Consider the following 20,070-nt stretch of genomic DNA (forward strand, 5'->3'; position numbering starts at 1 on the left):
TAACAAGTTAGATCTTCAAAGATGAAAAAAACCATTTTTAGCCCCTGAATCCTGTTTATTAAATTAGTTTTTCTTCTCTTGTAACTGATATCAAAGTAACAGAAATTATAATTTTTTGGTACCATTAAGTGTCACAAACTATTCTCCTATTCCTTATTATTGAATAGATACATAGAAGAGATGCAATTTTAACACTGTTTTATAACTATAAAAGTACCTTCTAAACTTGTATGATGTCAATTAAAAATTTTTTAACAAGATATTTAAGAACTTCTCAAGGGGTAAGAAAAAAGAAAATTAACATTTCACGTTAATGCAATGGTTCCATTAAGATACTATTGTTCTTGATTTAAGTTATATCTTTATTATGTCATTTATTTCAATGAGAATCTTGGGCTTGATAAACTTATTATGATACTGGGATTAATGACCTCCTAAGGAGATACTTTTAGAAAGATTTCCTTTTACCTTCAGTTTTCACTGTAGAAGAGTTCTCTCAAAATAAAATGGCTCACTAACAAGTGGCGACAAATATACTAAATGAAAACATTAAACATGTAACTGTATTAATAATATGCTGTTTACTTAAAAAAAAAGTATAACATATCCACAGAGAAACATTAACAAGGATATAAACACACTGCTGTTTAAGAACAATTAACCTTTAGGATGAGTTAGCATTTCTGTTTCCAAAAGCCTATTGTCCCAAGATTCTTATCAGTATCTTTACCCAAGTGTAATATATTTGTACACAGATTCAAATCATTTCAAAGGTCTGGACTAGTATAATCAAGACATTAGTGTTGCATTATAAAAAAACAACCACAAACCAGTGAATCACAAAATAATTACCCACTAAAGATAGTCTTCTTTGTCCTAAAGAAAAGAATGGAGAGATGAGCTATGAATTTCAATCCTATTTTCTGATTACTGAAGTTGCTTAGGGCATAGGCTCCTTTCAACAAGCAAATGCTAAACTCATGGTTCTAAAGGGGAGCTATGCAGACACATGAGTACACACTGTAGCCATTTAAGGCCAGGTTTTGACTTGAAGAGGGACAGAACTCCATCCAAAAGGAAGTCCAGAGATGGGTACATGCAAGAGCAGAATGTGGCCTCGGCAAATCACTTCCTTGCAACTTGATACTTTCACTGGTTATCCTTTCAAATCATGTTTTTGTCTATTTAACATATGTAGGAGTGACAAAAAGTAATGTGTTTCAAAAATATCTCTTTGGAAAAATAAGGTATAATCACAGGAGAAATTTTGGTGACATTTTTATAGCCCCTTGGCAGGGAAGAAAAGACTTACATTATAAACTTTCTTTTCAATTCAAAATAGCCAGTGAGAAGTAAGAAGCCAGGAATCACTTTCACTTCCCTGTGGAGAGCAATGACTTAAGAGATCACAGACTTGCCCCCAACTGTTATGAAAGGTCTTTTAGGAAGTCAGAAGCTGAACTCTCAACATGTGTCTCTTAGCCTAGTATTTTTTCCGCTAGACTGCACTTCATTTTCTGGCCAACTGCTTCTCCTATGAATATATACAGTTGTCCCTTGGTATCCATGTGGGACTGCTTCCAGGACCTGCTGCGGGTATCAAAATCCGTGGATGCTCAAGTCCCACAGCTGGCCCTCCATATCTATGGGCTGCATGTCTGCAGATATGAGGCTGACTATACTATTAGTCATAGTAAATAAACAATTGTCAGATTCAATTCTGCAGAATTTTAATTAGTAAAAAACATATTTACAGATACAAACATTTGTTCTATGAAATATCTATAAATCAAACAATGCATTAGATTTATTCTTTAACCCTACTGTATCTCCTTCTACCTTGCCTAAAAAGTTTTAAAATTATCTGTCATAAATAAAACCATTTTTAATAGAATAGAAAGCAGTGGATTGAAGTGCCTACGCTTACCAAACTTCTTGCTTTCTTTAGTTGTGCCAGTCATCTTGATCTTTGCAACTTCAAAGAAATCTTTAATTTCTCTCTCGTAGAGTCGTGATAAATAATCCATGTAATTCTTAAAAATACAAGTAACATGTACTTCTTATTAATAAAACAAATATAACAATTTCCATTTTTCAATCCCCCCAAATCCTTTGTGCTTGTTTTGAATTCTGTGGTCTTCAAGTTTGATGCATTTCATAGGATATAAAAAGAAGGCTATTTTCTGTCTTTTAAAAAACTGAACTGGCATTACAACATTAACAATTTATAAAAATACGAAGTTGAACATATCATACTTGTATTTTCATTTTTATGTATTACCTTTCATATTTTTAAATATAGCTGCAATCGTACTGTATAGGGTATTTGATTCATAGCAATTACACTTCTCCAGTCTCACACTTTAATGACTGCACAGTACTATGCTTTGCTGATGAGCTACAATTTAGTAAATCAATCTCCTAACAGGCCACATAAGTGGTTTCAATGTTTTGCTATGATAGATAATGTTACAATAAGATTTTTATCTCCAATGGATTATTTCCTTACGATAATTTCCTAAGGATGGAATTACGGTGCCGAAGAATATGGGAATCTTTATAACCCTTCCTCCATACCTCCATGCTGCTTTAAAAACAATTATACCAACAGACAGTGTCAATGGCAATGAAGAACATTCAATTTTACTGTACCCTGCCAGCAAGGGGTATTACATTACCCCAAATAGGTTATTTTCAATAAGAACTGAATTAGTACACTGTGGAGTTTTCAAAATTAAATAATTTATTTTTAAAAAGGCAAATTTAACTTATTCTAGTTCAAATGAAAACATCTATTATTTAACATACAAAGTCATTTCTTCATATTTTCTTATTGTCATATAAAAATATTTTATGCCCTCAGGAGATACTCTTCAACAGTGGGATACCATGTATTCTTCTAAATCCTAAATTAAATGCCATAGAGTTTCACTAAATTTAAGTAAATCTACAGCAGAAAACTTGTACCTAGCTATTCCTTCAAATTTATCATGGAATCTAAGCTTCAACTTCCTTTATTATTTCAAATTAACATTCCTAGTTTTGGAGCACGTTTGCTTTGCTTTAAACATCAGATGCAGCTTTCAAAGGTATGTATTATTTAAGTTTTGTATACTGACTCACAGTTTACCACTGATTTTTTTAGATATTTTGTAGATATAACCTTACAAAACAGTTTTTGGATGAAACATAATATAAATTCTACTTTTTTCAACTTGCAGGTCATATACATTTCCCACACAGTGTCTGTAAGAAAAGTTAGTCAAATGGGAAATTCTTTCCTATAATCTTTTTGTAACTTTAAAAGCAAATATAAATTAAAATATACCCTAAAATTAATCCTATTTCACTGGGGTATCTCACTTTTTGTTTTTTCAAGTTTAAATTCTCATAAAAATAATGATCACTGCAAATCAGTACATGACTGACAAATGGGAAATTACCTTCATACAATTTGTAAAATCTTCACTAGTGGCTTCTTCTCAAATCACTCAGAAAAGACGGCATTCCAATATTCAAATTGTTTAAAGTGCACCTTACTACCCAAGCAATTTAAACAGTTTCAAAACAGCTATTTTGATACATAGAAAACAGTGATTTGAGCAGACTACTGAAAATCACCCTCTTTTTCAACGCACCTCAAATGACTGAGTATCCTTCCCCCAGGTCCTCAACAGAACTAATCGGTGGGATGGGGGGAAAGGCCACAGACAGGTGTGACTATGGGTGCATTAGAAAAATGTCTCTCACTATGAGTACTATTCTTCTTAGCTCCTTGTACACAGCACCTAACTTAAAATTTAACTATTATGAGTTTAGATATTGTTATCTCAGGCAGTGTTGTCAATTTTATTTTCTTCTGACTATAGAATCTTACAGATAACTCCATGTTTCACTTTCTCTTTACACTAAAAGGAAATTCCACAAATGTAGAACTGAGGAGAGAAGATGTCTGAGTAATCTTCAAGACTGACTGTCAACCTCAGGAGGTTACTAGGAGAGGAGAGCTCATTTCCTACCTAAGCATGGATGGACCATCTCTGTTATTAATTGCCCTACATGCATAATAGCTGGGGAGGAGGGATTCGGGGCAGCTGAGCTCCTTACATGAAGGCACCTCTATTTTCCCTAGGCTCTAATTCTGTATACCAAAAATCAAAAATCAGGGCTTTGCTTATTAGATTCAGCCATAAGAAAAGTTGGGGCAGGGCCTAGTGAATCTCATCCCTAAAAAATTTTAAAACAGGCTTTTCCTGGTCCTGCCAGAAAGTGTGAGCTGTGTACAACTAACCAAGTGCAAAGAGTATCTGGATTTAATTATTATTTCTTAAGAAAGAAACACTGGTTTGTCTATTTTCTTCTTTCATTCCTTTCTTCCTTGTTCCTTTTTAACAAAATTCCTGTTTTCGAAAACACTTCAGGAATCCAATAAGATTATGAAGCATAAAATATATGGTCTGTCAAAAGTTCAAACACAAGATCAAGTAACATTCCTGAGAAAAAAGTCAATTACATTAAAAAAATCAATAATGAAATCAATTTCATTAATACTGTCAATTGAAAATATACTGTGAGCACAGAATGATTCCATAATTTACTACCAGACTGGCTATCATCTTGTTTCTTCACCTTAAATTACAATCGTGAATACTACATTATATATAAAGATAGGGCAATAATACTGAGAACACAATCAGGCAAAAAGCTTATTGATTATTTTACTTATCTGAATATTCACCAGGGGACAAAGCACTTGTTGGCACAAAACTCTTAAGGAGATATAATAATGTTTAACTATTCAAAATAATAATCCTCCTAAAACTTCAAAAGGCAAAGATTCCAGTAATGTAAATATTTTTCTTTATGCTATCTCCAAACCAGAATTCTGTTGAATGAAAACCAACGCAAACACGGCAAAATATGACACAACAGTAGGAGTGCTGAACCCATGGGTTCCTGCTACCATGGCCATTTATTAAATCTAAGTCAGGCTGTGTTATTCCCCTACCCAAAGCCCACCATTACCCTCTCTCCCCATCTCCTGCAAGCAGAAGTCAAATCCTTACAGCGGTGCACAGTCCCGTCCAGACCTGCCTGGCCCCACCCCTCCTTTGGTTTCCCCGCTGCCTGTCCCATCCTGTCCCTGGCTGCTGTGCTCCAACCACGCTGGCCTCCTCAGGCACCCCAGGCTGCTCTCGTCTTGGGGTCCTTGCATTGTGCCCGGAAAGCTGTCTTCTGGAAATTCCTTATGTTCACCCTTCCTTATTTTTAAAATCTGTGCTCGAACGTCATTTTCTCATGACGCCTTCTTTGACCATCCTTTTTGAAACTGTGACCTTCCTCAAGTCCTGGCCTTTCCTGCTTTTTGTCTCCAGAGCCCTCAGCAGCACCTTCCAACAGATGACATAATTGACTTTTGTGTCAATCTTTGTCCACTGGAATACGCACTCTGAACAGCTAAGTGCTCCCATTTCCCTCAGTGCTGGATCTCTAGCGCTTACACGGTGTCAGCACGTAACAGGTGCTCAATTCATTTGCTGAGTGAATACATGAAGGACTCTTATCTTGCCCAACCACTGATACTGAGTCAGCGGTACAGACCAATGCTCTTTTCACCCCCAAGCCTGGCAAGTTTGGCATCATCCTGTCCCTTGTCTTTGGATTCCCTCTTTTGGTTTATATTTTCTATTTCCACAATCATCTTCCTGGCTCAAGATTTCATTTCATTTCAATTATTACATTAGGTTCTTAATTCCCTGCATCCAATCTTTTCCCATGTCTGAAGCATGCTGTTAGGTCTCATGGCTCAGATTTTTTAACCTGACTATTCATTTCAGAATACAGAATTTCTGTTTCAGTCAGGGTTGCCTCCTCATAGTCCTGGAAAAGGGCCTATTTTCCCACTTTTGTCTGCACATCCTGCTTCTCATCCCTGGAATTCCTTCCCTCTTATTTTGGTTTATTTAATCCCACTCATTACTTAAAAGTTAATTCAAATCCAATGACTTCCATGAAGTTTTCCCCCATGGCTTCAAGTCATGCATTTCCCGTCTCTAAACGAACACATATTTAAACGCATTTCCAGTTTAGCACTTCATTTTTTGCTAATTGTTTTAAGTATAATTGTTCTTCCCAGTCAGACTTAAAACTCTTTGGAAGTAGGGTCTTGTAGGGAGCCATTTCTTAGTCTTACATATGACAGTGAGTATAAAATAGGCCGCAATGAAAATTTGGTGTTTGACAAAGAGATGTACCATGATACGGTAATCAAGTTTTCCTAGCTAGTTTGTCCCAGAATCGGGAACAGAAATACCCATGTTTTTGTGTGCCTGTAACAGCGGAATGCTTGCTTAATAAAGACGCACATTGCACTCACTTAAAAGAACAGATTATAAATTTTTAGATGGCAAATAAATACCTCACTTACAACATCTTCATACTCCCTAGCTTCTATATTGCACATAAAGAAACTCAGGAAATAATTATAGCATTTACCTAAACTGAATGATGTTTCAGCATGGCCTAATACTATATTTATTGAAGTTTAAAATGTAGCTCTTCTCCATCCAAGTAAACAATATAAATGTTCTCCCTGGCTAATAAGCACTTAGAAATTCAATTATTCTCTGTTTTGCTAAGAATATACAGTATCTCAAATGGCATTTGGGGAACTGAACACATGACCTCTTGATTCTAAAAGATTGTGCTCTATACTCAGTGAGTACCTGACATCAAGTCCATACCTTTGTTAGTCCCTCATATTTTCCATAATCGGTGCTCTTTAGCCACTCCATCAGCTTGGCATATCGGAGCAAGTCTCTATGAAATGGATGATGATTAGGTAAAGTCAGTTCAACAGAGTGTTGAGCAAGAGTTGAACTCTGATCATGACCCTAGAGAGAGTAAATAAGTAAATAAATAGGTATCACTGACAGTATAAAGGAACATTGTTGTAACGAAAAATTATAAGCAATGATCAAATACCGCCAAGCAAAACCAACAGAACACAGAAAAATAAGAACCAAGCACTTGTCTTCTTTTATCATCTTGTGTATATCAACTGAACACCACTACCATAAAATAGTCATAAACACACAAGAACGGCTCTCTGATAAATCAACTGCTCATTTCGTCTCCTGAAGGAATTGAGAATGAATATTCTAATCAAGCTTGCCCCTCCTACCACATACCATTTTACAATTTACTAAACAAATAAATATCATGATACAAACCGTATTAAGAAACACACCAAAGAGGGAAGTCATTCAAAACAAATTGTCTACATCTATGGTATTTCCATTAGAGTTGACAATGTTTAAAACAACAGATGAAAATATGTATGATATAGACTTTCTGAACTAGGAGGGACTACAGATGACTGTAACCTGGGCTTTCTGGATAACCCCTAATAATAATCTAATTAAAATTTTTCCATTAATTTGTTAAATGAGTAACTTTAATCCTTGACATGACTTAATACATAAATTAGTAAGTTTTCAAACAGCCTGAGATAATGATGCATCCTGACTTTTGTTTTAGAGAATATAGACTTGGTTGATCATCTAATCCAATAACCTTACTTTCTAGAAGAACAAACTAAAACTCAAAGAGTTAAGTGATTTGCTCAGGTCACACAGGAGGAATCATCAGGTCTCTAAGAACAAAAGGAGGGAAAAGGGCAGAGAACAGTTATTCTTTCAAGACAAACCTTTCAATAAACAACCAAAAGAATTTTTAAAAGGACGTACTCCTTTTGCAAATATTTCTCAATTTTATTAGCCTTAATTTGACTGTCTGCTTTCAACATCAGAATCCTAATTAGTGTAACTGGCCTGATTCTCCCAGGTGAATATCTTTCTAGATACATGAATCCCCAGTAAATGTACAAATTATAGGGAAGAGCCTGTCATTTCAGTGGAAGCTAGGCATGGAAGATCTAAAAGAGCCGAAAGATTCTAGCCAATTGTTAAAAACATTACTTTCATATTATGTTACAGTAAGAAATGAATGTTAAATAAGAATGCATTTCAAGTTTCATTAAGATAATGGAAGTATTACTATAAATTGCACCACAGAGAGCACGCTCTGGGTCAGTGAGTGATTCCCAAATGTGAAGACGTTCTCACTGGCCTCCAGCACTAAGAAAACAAGAAAGAATGGGAGCAAGTTTCTCATAAAGGTAAATGCATTAATTTTGAAAGTCTGAAATTATATTCTTCCTTTTCTTTTAGTGCCAAATGTCATTAAAAAAATAAAAAGATAGTGAAAGTAGATGGTTGCTTTTTTTTTTTTAAGGTTTTTACTTGGTAAAATAAATTGGTGACTTGGTCAGTCTCTAAATTTTATTTAATCTTATTGATGTGTGAATTTTATAAAGATTGGGAATTAATGCTCTTAAATCACTGTTATGTTGTGATCATTAGGCTATTTCCACTGGATTCTTCCATACAGTAGTTATAATATTATGGTATCTAAACATTTGCTGTGAACTGCATTGCATAAATGCTGTTCAAGTCTTGTCTTCATCCATGATGCCCTATCTGACTAATTAAATCCTCAGTAAGCTCACTTTTGATTAAACCTCTTTAGCACTTATACATACGTGTACAATGTATATGTGGTCATACAATTAGCAATTCAATATACAAGCATATCTCATTTCATTGAGCTTTGCTTTATTGTGCTTTGCAGATACAGCAATTTTTTTTTTTTTACAAATTGCAGTTTTGTAGCAACTGTGTGTCAAACAAGTCTACTGGCACCATTTTTCTAACAGCATTTGCTCACAGCATGTCTCTGTGTCACATTTTGGTAATTCCTACAATATCTCAAACTTTTTCATTATTATTATATTTGTTATGGTGATCTTTGATGTTACTATTGTAATTGTTTTTGGGTACCACAAACCGTGCCCATATAAGATGGTGAACTTAATTGATAAATATGTATGTTCTGACTGCTCTACTCACCAGCTGTTCCCATTTCCCTCCCTCTCCTTGGGCCTCCCTACTCCTTGAGACAAAACAATAAAAGTAGGTCCGTTAATATCCTGATAATGGCCTCTAAGTGTTCGAGTGAAAGGAAGAGTCACATGTCTTCACTTTAAATCAAAAGCTAGAAATGATTAAGTTTGGTGAGGATGGCAGATGGAAAGCCAAGACAGGCCGAAAGCTAGGTGCCTTGTGCCAACAGACACGTTGTGCATGCAAAGGAAAAGTTATTGAAGGAAATGACAAGTGCTACTCCAGTGAACACATGAATGATGAGAAAGCAAAACAATCTTATTGCTGATGTGGGGAAAGCTTTAGTGGTCTGAACAGAAGATCAAACCAGCCACATTTCCTTAAGTCAAAGCCTAATCCAGAACAACACCCTAACTCTCTTCAATTCTGTGAAGGCCGAGAGAGGTGAGGAAGATGCAGAAGAAAAGTTTGAAGCTATCCAGGTTGGTTCATGAGGTTTAAGGAAAGAAGCTGTCTCCATAACATAAAAAGTGTCAGGTGAAGCAGCAAGTACTGATGGAGAAGCTGCAGCAAGTTATCCAGCTCTAGCTGAGATAATTCATGATGGTGGCTACACTAAACAGTGGATTTCCCATGTAGATGAAACAGCCTTCTATTGGAAAAAGATGCATTTAGGACTTCATAGCTAGAGAGAAGTCAATGACTGGCATCAAAGCTTTAAAGGACAGGCTGACTCTCTCATTAGGGGCTAATGCAGCTGGTGACTTGAAGATGAAGCTAGTGCTCATTTACCATTCTGAAAATTGCAGCACCCTTAAGATTTAAACTAAATCTCTTCTGCCTGTGTTCTAAACATAGAACAAAGCCTGCATGACAGCACATCTGTTTACAACATGGTTTACTCAATATTTTAAGACAAACTGTTGAGACCTACTGCTCAGAAAAAATACTCCTTTCAAAATGTTACTGCTCACTGCCAACGCACCTGGTCACCCAAGAACCCTGATGGAGATTTACAAGATTAATGTCGTTTTCATGCTGCTAACACAGCATCTGTTCTGCAGCCCATGGACAAAGAGCCATTTTGACTTTTAAGTCTTATTCTTTAAGAAATAACATTTTGTAGGGCCACGGCTGCCACAGATAGTAATTCCTCTGATGGATCTGGGTAAAGTCAACTGAAAACGTTATGAAAAGGATTCACCATTCCAGATGCCATCAAGAACATTTGTGATTCATGAGAAGAGGTAAAAATATCAACATTAACTGGAGTTTTGAAAGAAGCTGATTGCAACTCTCATGGATGACTTTGAGGAGTTCAAGACTTCAGTAGAGGAAGTAATTACAGGTATGGTAAAACAGCAAGAGTACTAGAATTAGAAGTGGAGCTTGAAGATGTGGCTGAATTGCTGTATTCTCATGATATAATTTTAATGAACGAGGAGTTGCTTCTTATGGATAAGCAAAGAAAGTGGTTTCTTGAGATGGAATCTACATACTCCTGGTCAAGGAGCTGTGAAGACTACTGAAATGACAACAAAGGATTTAGACTATTACTAAATCTTGTAGATAAAGTAGCAGCAGGATTTGAGAGGACTGACTCCAATCTGGAAAGAAATTCTACTGTGGGTAAAATGCTATCAGACAGCCTCGCATGCTATAGAGAAACTAAAAACAAAGAGTCAACTGTCATGGTAAACTTCATTGTTGTCTTATTTTAAAAAATTGCCACAGCCACCCTAACCTTCAGCAACTACCACCTTGATCCCTTAGCAGCCATCAACATCGAGGCAAGACCCTCCAGCAGCGAAAAGACTGACTCACTGAAAACTCAGATGATGGTTAGCATTTTTTTCTGCAATATAGTATTTTTAAATTAAGGCATGTGCATTGTTTTGTTAGACATAAAGCTATTGCACACTTAACAGACTATAGTATAGAGTAAACATAACTTTTATATGCACTGGGAAACCAAAAAATCTGTGTGACTTGCTTTATCAAGATACTCGCTTAACTGTAGTCTGGAACGGAACATGTCTCCAAGGTATCCTGTATACAGCGCTGTGGAGCTTTAAGCACATTAGTTTTAACACCTCTTCACAAGCATCTTGAGGGTGGGAACCATTTCTTATTCTTACATGTGAATGACAATGAGCACAAAATAGGCACACAATGAAAATTCAATCATTGACAAAGACATGTATCATAATATGGCAATCACATTTTCCCAGCTACTTTGTCCCACAACCAGGAATAGAAATACCCAAGTTTCCCACCTCTTTTGTTAGATGATATGACGCATTAAATTTAATACACAGAAAAACTTTTCTGTACTTGGGACATCATCCTCCACCTTCTTCAGCACATTCTAGGTTGTTGCAACATTCTGGTTTTCAACGTGCATTGCTCACATGTAACAATACATATCAGATTTTCAGAACTGGGAAGCACTGACTTTAAACAAAGCCATTAGTTTATAAGGCAAAGAAGCAAAATCATGAATAACAGCATGTTACAGCAAACAATTAAGGGTGCAGATAGGACTTCTGTTTACTGACTGGTATTTTCAATACCAGCTGCAAATATGGATAACATCACTGAACAGAGTTGTTTTCAAAAACTAAGGAATTGTATAGAAATTGATATTATTGAAATAATAGCATAAGAAAAATGTGTTTTAATATTTCCTAGATTTCTACATTTACTTTTTTCTTTATGCTTTTCAAGTCAAGTGAAACGTTAAGAGAATCTTCCCAATTTCCCTTTCATATGCTTAGTTGGGTGGCCTTTCTTTATGCTCCCAGGGTACCAGTATCATAACATATACCCTCCCTGAGTGCATCTGTCTATCTCCCTTCTCTAGACTGTGAGCTACTTGAGGGGAGAATCAGCCTCTCATCTAGTCCAAGTAAATGTCTGGTATGTATCTCTAATCACTTGGAAAACGATTTCTAAATAAATGAAGGAGTGAGTGAATGCAAGAACGACAGAACAAAAGGCAAGCAGAATGAGATTAAATGCCTTTCTGGCCAAAATACATTTTTTGTTATGGGACATTAAACTGCTACGAATATGGTTAACAGGTAGCTTATATCAGTTAATTATAATCTATTAAGATTCTGCAATTGTTAGGCTTAGTAAACTTTATTAAAAAAAAAAAAAGAATCAGAGAAGCTGGAGCCAAAGTTGATGTACTCACAGGCACCGAAAGAAAGTAGGACCTGTTATAGAGCTGAAGGAGGGCCTGAGTAAACTGATCAGAAATAAAATATAGTAAATACAGTTGTTGTAGAATACTGCAAAGTGAAAGCAAAATAAGAATCCAATATTTCAGACAGCACTTCTTGATGAACAGAATTTCCCTCAATTTTTTTGGCCCAATAACCCTATTAAAATAAAAGAGATGAAAAGTACACGAAACTTAATTTATTACATCAGATATTAAAATGCTTTCTATTCAAATCTCTCCAAGGTCTGCTTAATCATATTAATATCATTGCCACAACCTTAATTGTAACATCCTTTTTCATATAAAAATGCAGACAAAGGGTTTATATAAGATTAAATCAACTGGCTAACAAAACATTGTAAATCAACTATATTTCAATAAAAAATTTTCAAGGGAAAAAGATTAAATCAACTGAAAATTTCAATTGAGTTACTCATTTTTTCATGTATATAAGTATACGGAGACAATGGAACACTTAAAATATGGAGTCAAGTCCTAGTTCTTACCTAAAAATAGGCCAAAGAGTAAACATGTCACAAGTCTGGACTTACTTTTTTAAATAAGAACTTCTAAATGATAATGTGCAATATGTAAGCAAAGTTCCTTAAAACTCAGAGTTTTAGCTAAAAGGAACTAGACTGTCTTCCTAAGGAGGCTGTTGTAGCCCAAAATACATCTATGAGCAAATATGTGCATATTTAAAAATATTAAAATCAAATACATGTGTGCAGGAATATAGTGTGATCCCAGTTAAACACATTAAAATTTTTTGTAGGAATTTACATTTAAGCTACTATATAAACAAGTTACAGGAACATGTCAGTATTAATAATAAAATAAAATTACCTGTTGAACAAAAACATTGTTGAGGTGACTGGCCAGTCTCCGGGCAAAATGCTCTCGCAAATCACTGAAACGCTGCTGTTGCTGTTTGACTGCCAGAAGCATGTCATGGCCTGAAATCATAACATTTCTTGACTTCTTTAATGGGTTAAAAAAGTTCCTTGATGCTTAATAAATACCTTTCTAACAGTATCCATATTTCAGTTTTGAAGAACCCTAAGTTTTAATGGCTTATTCATTTGCTTCATAAAAGAAAGGTAAGGGGGAAACATAGTATAGCACAGTGTTTCTCAAAGCCTGATCTTGCCCCAGCATCACCCGGGAACTGTTAGAAATGTGGACTCTAAGGCCTCAGCCCAGACCTCCTGATTCTGGGGGTGGCACGTGACAAGCTGTATTTTAAAAAGGTGAATCACCTCTAGGTGATTCTGATGCAAGCTTAAGTTTTGGAACCACTGGTTTAGCAAAACCTTATGTCATCTACTTTGTGTTATGTTCTATGGACGGTACTGAAGAAAAATCATGGTGTTAACTTACAGTCATTGATGGTTAATCAGAAGGAACTGAAATGAAAAAGCTCTTAGTGTCAATGCACATTATGTTTGAGAATAAGTGAAATGTGTTTGAATAGCTGATAAAGTAACCCTAAACCACTTGCCCCATGTATGTCTTGTCAAAAGCTTTATACTATGTCATAGGCTTTAGTCTAGGGTTCTTGGGCAGGTTTTATTGTCGCTAATGAACATACCTGGTCGAAGAGCCACATTCATGCACTGCAGAAGGGCATCTGCGGCATTGGTGCAGGCCTCAATGCCCCTGGAAGAAGCAAGATCTCCTTCCTGAAGGGCCTTTATATGACCTTTGGCCAAGTCCAGGTGGTTCTGGAATATGTATAAATACACCATTTGCATGTATAATCTTGGGAAATTTACAGGCAAGATGCTACTCAATCCTACGACTAGGTCTTTGGATTTACAGTATTTTATATCTTGCTCTCCTCAGGAAATTAGAAAATGTTTACAAATGGGTTTTATATATTCTCATTAGGCCTTTTTGTTGTTGTTGTTGCTGGTAATTTATAATCACACTTACCACAAGGAACTCTATCTCAGACAGGAGTTTTACATTATTAGTGTTACTGAGATGAATCAGGTGGTTGCTTTCAGAGATCTGATCCATTTGTTCTTTTACACTTTGGAGCATTTCCTCGTAACTGCTCAGTTTCAATTCAATCTGATCCACCTCCTTCAGCGCCTCATCCAGCAACTTCATCAGGATGTTCACCTGCTTTTCAGAGGCCATGATTGACTGGATGTTGGCCTACAAAGTTAAAAAAAAAAAAAGTAATGCTCCGTATTATGCAAATATATAAAAGAAGTACAAAGGTGAACTACCGATAAAGCTCTTTGACAAAGATAACAAAGGCTGATATATACATCTACACATCTACTTTAATTTATCACTTTGTGTTTACATTCTACTTTTTACACTGTATTTCAAGAAGGTACACCTTCTTCTATATCAAGGCTTAGGGACCATGCCTCAGTGCTGTATACTTCTGGGGCCTGAACAAGTAGATTTCTGCCCCACAGTGTGTCATCAGTGACGGTATACTCTCATTTCTGTAATGGAGTGGCTTTAGACTATGTCATCTCTGACACTTCTTCCAATTCTATCAGCTATAAAATTTTTCTATGCTTTGTAATATTTATGTAAAACCCTAAATAAAAGCATAATCATCTATATTAATACCTTAGTCAAGAGAGTAGTAGCAGTATGCCAGTCTCGGAAGGATACATGGAACTAATTGATAACTGCGGTATGATCTGTACTAATAGGACGTGGAAGAGCAAATGGCCATAAGATCGCTCCTTCTAAGGTATTTTTTCTTTTCTCTTTCATTTGAGATTACTATTTTCCCCTCAGGCAAAGCAGTAACAGACCACCATCCCTTATTAATGTTTTCTAAATGATTTAGACTATTGATTCTGAATTTCCTGAAATATGGAAGCTTTCAAATCCAAAATTAAACTGCAAAGCAATATGATGACTTGGAACACATATGCAGTATCAACTAGAAAAGAAAATGCAAACCACTAAGGCACATTAGGAAGGCAGATAACATGATATGAGGAAAAAATCTGGACAAGGAATTAAAAGGATATCATTGTACGGGTGATGCTGTAATTTCACACGTGTTATTTTATATACATTCATAATAACACAACTGTAAGAGCAGCCCAGCTGTAAAGTCAGCAGGGCTCAGACCAACTGACATCTTAAGCAGGAGAGCTGGGGCCTGAACCGACTCAGGACAATTTCCACTTTAATGCCTTAAAGTCTCTTCTAGGCTTTACTTCCAGAAAGTTTTATAAACCTGGAAGCTTGGACTATTCATGTAACCTCTGGACCTGAGTTCAACCTCATAACTACTGTATCCTTCGTATAAAATGCAAATATTCCTTATTCCCTGAGGGCTTTTCTTAAATGCTTACCTTGTCTAAACAAAACAAAGCCACCCAAATGTTCTCATTTTAGATGTTTCTTACAAACGGAGTGCTACTTGTGTTTTTTACTTTCTAAAGAATTCGATACAGACTCAGAAACGTGTGTACAAATGAAAAGGACCCATTCCAAAACATTTTAGCAGAGGAGTCAAACATTCTTCTTCCCTTGGCTCTCCTGTTTTCACCACACTATTCTGCTCTCTATGGGTATTCACTAATTTCAGCCCAATTTCTCTCTTTCTAACTTGTATCTATCTTTTTTTCAAACCACAAAAATGCTATTCTTTTGCACTGAACTATTCTGAGGTGTTTCAGAGGCTGCGGGAATCCACCCCCAAGTTGGTTTCAGGTTGGCTACTTTCACCTCCATCATTTCATATCAAGAACCTCCCCAAATCCAGAACCCTCTGCCATCTGCTTTCATTGGCTTAATAGGAATGGTTCTGTCTTTTGAATAAGAACAGTGAAAGACTGACAGCAGCTGGTAATGCACTACCAGAGAAGGACAGAAATAATCACACTGCATGGGCTTAAGTGCTAAGGCAGTAAAATGTGAACATCACCAGTCTCCTCAATCCACTGCATATCAGTAATCGTAGATTACAAGAAAGGCTTACCCCATCGAGCACCTGCAGCTCTCTGGACAATCGTTCTGCAAAGGCCTCGGCATTAGAAATTGCATATTCACAGCCCTCCATCATTATTTCAATATCCTGCTCTTCTCTTGCATTTAACTCTTGGTACTCATCCACTGCTTCTTCATCGCCTCCTGTCACACTCTGATTTTCTCCACTTGGAACAGATTCTTAGAGGGTAAAAATTTAAAATAAAGTAGTAAAAAAGTGGGAAGGACACTGGCATGGCACTTACAGGTAAGGTCAGTTTTAAGCACAGGTCACATTTAGTGGCTGAAAAATTGGAAAGAATGATTCAAAATAGATGAAGAAAACTTATTTTTATGAAGAACTGCATGTGTTAACATAACGTTTATTATAACAAATAAAAAGCATGCAGTCTAACTCATTGACTTGTGTTAAAATAGGCTTTAGTCACAATTTCCAAAAACATAATTAAACTATAAAACAAATATAAAACGAGAAACAAAACATATGGAAGCAAGCCTAATCTTTTTTTTTTTTCCTACCTGAGATGGTTGTTGCTCTAACAAAACAATGATTATGAATTTAGGACACATGAAAAACAATGTGCTTTCCTTTTTTTTCCAGGTAACATTTTCTTGTTATTTTTGTTCTTTTTGTCTTTGTTACATTTTGGGTTTTTTCCCCAAATAACTTTTAATTGAAATAAAAAATGCACCTGCAATTCACAATTTATTTTGGGCACTGAAAATATTAACTGGATTTTCCATTTTTTTGTTTAAAAATTTTTCACATGCATTAATAAAAGTTAACCGAAACTTTCTCAGTAACTGTATACTAAGAAGTGCAACAACAACATGGCTGTTTGAAATTACAAAAATTTAAATGGTCTTCCTGCTTTGTAACAAAAGACCAAGGGGTCAAATTTGAGATGCTTTCTGGATAAGTGTTTCATTTCAATTTTTTGAGAGAATACACTCAGCATGTGGGATCTTATAAATCCTGAAGTTAAGAGAGGTAAAATGAAAAAACTAATTTTACCCTTAAATAAACTTTGAAATAAAGTTACTGATTTTCATCAGCTTATGGGACACGATTTAAGTCACAAACTTTGGATGTTTTAAATATTCATTATTTTGGATGAAAATGGATAGTTACACTCAGCATGACTTGACATATGTTAATTTGTCCTAGAACAAAAACCACCCAATTTAAATAACAAATGCTTACTCTTACAAATGATGATTAGGCAGATTTAGATAACATCACAGGAAAAAAAGGAGGGGGGCTAAAACTTTCGGTAGAGGCAATTATAAATGACAGTATATAAATATAAGTTCTTTAGAGAGGAATCTCTGTGCTCCTTGTCCTTTGAAAGAGTCACTGTGGACATGTTAAACTGTCGTGTGTGACAGCTTCTTAGTCACTAGAGGGCAGGAAATGCCCAAATCATTCGGTACAGCTCCTCACACAAGTAAATATTTAAAATAAACAAATATTTCAATGATCGTAACTGCTTCAGAAGTATTTGCTCTTCCACAAAACAGTCCGTAGGAAGCCAATCATGAATACTATCATTAATTTTTATGACCATATGGATTTTGTAGTAATAAACTTTTCCCTGTACACAATTTCATAAAATATGCAACCAACAATACATAACAATGGCAAGTAATAAAAATATATGGAATAGAATAAGAAGAAAAGGTGTTACGCACCTTCTGTAACTTTAGGCAGTTCTGGAGAGTAAAAAGGTATGAAAAAAGCAGAGGAAAGTAAGCAAAGAATATTAGCTGGGTAGAAATGTATACAGGTTTAAATTTTAAAATACTACCTGTATTTCATTTGAACTTCATGCTAAATTAATGTTTAAGAGACAATGTCAAAAATAACTACAAAGTGGGAATATCCATAAGAAGCTAAATTTCCAGAGTTCATTTTTCTTGTTCATTTTCTGACAGTGACTAAAAATACATTTATTTTTCTCTTTTCTCTTAGTCTTTTAAGAAACAGTTCTGATGAGTCCTTGGAGGAGAAAACTGGGAAACAGATCACTTCCTGGGTATTATTTTTAGGTCAGTTGTGACTCATGCATTTAGTCTAGTTATTTTTGCTCAAGGCCCAAAACCTTTATTGGACACTCCCTCACAATGGATTAGTCATAAAATATTGTTAGAAAGGACAAGACTGAAACAATTTAAAAAAAAACCACACACACAAGATATCAGTTGAAGCTGACTTTTAAAGACTCAAGTCAAAGGTTTTTTGAAATCTGGCTGCAAGAATAAAAAAGACATGGCCAAACAAAAACTTCACTCTACTTCAACTGCTAACAAAGTCCTGCTTTAAAAACCTTATTCTGCCAAAAAGCCCTGATTATCAGCACAAACATTCAATTGTCATCAATAAAAACTACGCACGTTGACATTGCTAACATTCCCAATGAACAGTTTTACTTACTTGAATGATTACTTAGCTCTTAAAAGGAGATGGTGATAATTTCTTGTTTGTTTTCTAACATAACCCAAAGCTTAGAGACATGTTTTAAAAAATGGGAATCAGCAGCCATGATTTTAAAATCCAGGAAAATATTAAACAAATTTGTAGACATTAATAAAGGTACACTCTGAACTCCATTAAACCAAAGCAACAGTTACTGCTTTATAGAAAGTGATTTTCAAAATGAGATCCTTAAGGATCTTCTCAATATCCTTAAAACTGATCTCAATTGGGTTAATATTTATAAAAATAAAAATGTCTACAACTCTCTTTTAGGCCCTGAAAAATTAAATGTCATTTTCCCCCTCAAAGCTGGTCACTTCATTATCAAAAAACAGCAGTATTCTTCTCATTGATTTTGGTAATATTCCTTAATGTGATAAATACAGGTAGGGTATGTATTTTCCCATATTGTTGACTGAATGAAACAATGGTTTAAAATACAATTTAGGCAGTAAGTAACATCTGGAAATACATAATATTTGAAAACAGACCAGAAAGTTTATGAATCATTCACTGATCAGAATGTTCAACACTGAATGGTAAAAAAATAAAAGCTACTCAGAACTGAGTAAGCCACTCTTCAACGCATGGAAAATTACCATAAATTTCTTAAAGGTCATTCTCTTAACATACTCCAGCACCAAGACACTGGGGTATCACGCTGGTGAGATGGCAACCCTGAGGGCTCTGACACAAGGCCAGCCCCACTTTGGGGATGAGCACAGGGCATGACAGATGTGACTTGCCTCTGCCGGTTCCAAGCATCAAGCCTGAAACCAGTAGTGGGCTCACTGATTAATAAGTGATAGAAAAGAACACCACATTTAAGGAGAGAAAGATGCATGGCCAAGCAGCAAAGGAATAAGTAAAACAAAATAGAGAAAGGACAGAGGCAAGTGACTAAGTCAAGGAATAGTTTGAAGCATCTGAAATTGTCATTTTTATAGGTCAAAATGGTTGAACATTGGCAGTTTCAGATGTTTCAACCTGACAGAACAGAAGCTTCTATTTTTTCAATGCTGATACACAACTTAGGACAAATCTAAGTTTTCTTTCTAATATATAATTTAGGACAAATCTCTGTTTTTTCCCTCAATAAAGAGGAGTAATAACTCTGCTGTCCACCCGCTGTTACTTCGATTGCCTTCTTGGAGATAAGGAGTATAACACAAAGTGCATTCATAAGGCACACAGGCTTACAGTGTGTATGTCTTTGTAAAAGAAATTTTAAAAGAAAAAAATCTCATTGTACAGTTTCAATAATTAACAGTAGTGTTTGTCTTGTAACACAAAATAATCCCTAGTAATATCCTGAAAATATACTGATCAAAAATACTCTAGTTAATTTCATGTCTAAGGACTTTATCCTGATAATAGAATAATAACAGCTAATATCTGAGTACTTACTATATATGGCTTTGTTCTCA

At 35.4% G+C, this 20,070-nt stretch overlaps 1 protein-coding gene across 6 annotated transcripts in view; it reads right to left on the reverse strand.

Annotated features, from left to right (window-relative positions):
- The window catches only part of EXOC1 (exocyst complex component 1), a 45,395-nt gene that overhangs the window by 16,305 nt on the left and 9,020 nt on the right, over positions 1–20,070 (reverse strand). For 3 of the 6 annotated variants that reach the window (XM_074347461.1, XM_074347454.1, XM_074347471.1), the window contains exons 5-11: positions 16,160–16,347; positions 14,128–14,355; positions 13,784–13,916; positions 13,039–13,148; positions 12,163–12,216; positions 6,744–6,893; positions 1,928–2,033 (exon numbers count right to left, since the gene is read on the reverse strand). In XM_074347461.1, the coding sequence (XP_074203562.1) occupies positions 1,928–2,033; positions 6,744–6,893; positions 12,163–12,216; positions 13,039–13,148; positions 13,784–13,916; positions 14,128–14,355; positions 16,160–16,347 (969 nt within the window). Of the gene's footprint in view, positions 1–852; positions 877–1,927; positions 2,034–6,743; positions 6,894–12,162; positions 12,217–13,038; positions 13,149–13,783; positions 13,917–14,127; positions 14,356–16,159; positions 16,348–20,070 lie in introns of all 6 variants that reach the window. The other 3 variants (XM_074347476.1, XM_074347481.1, XM_074347465.1) reach the window with 2 other exon arrangements.

This window comes from Camelus bactrianus, chromosome 2, assembly GCF_048773025.1.
Source record: "Camelus bactrianus isolate YW-2024 breed Bactrian camel chromosome 2, ASM4877302v1, whole genome shotgun sequence".
In the NCBI taxonomy this organism is placed as follows: domain Eukaryota; kingdom Metazoa; phylum Chordata; class Mammalia; order Artiodactyla; family Camelidae; genus Camelus; species Camelus bactrianus.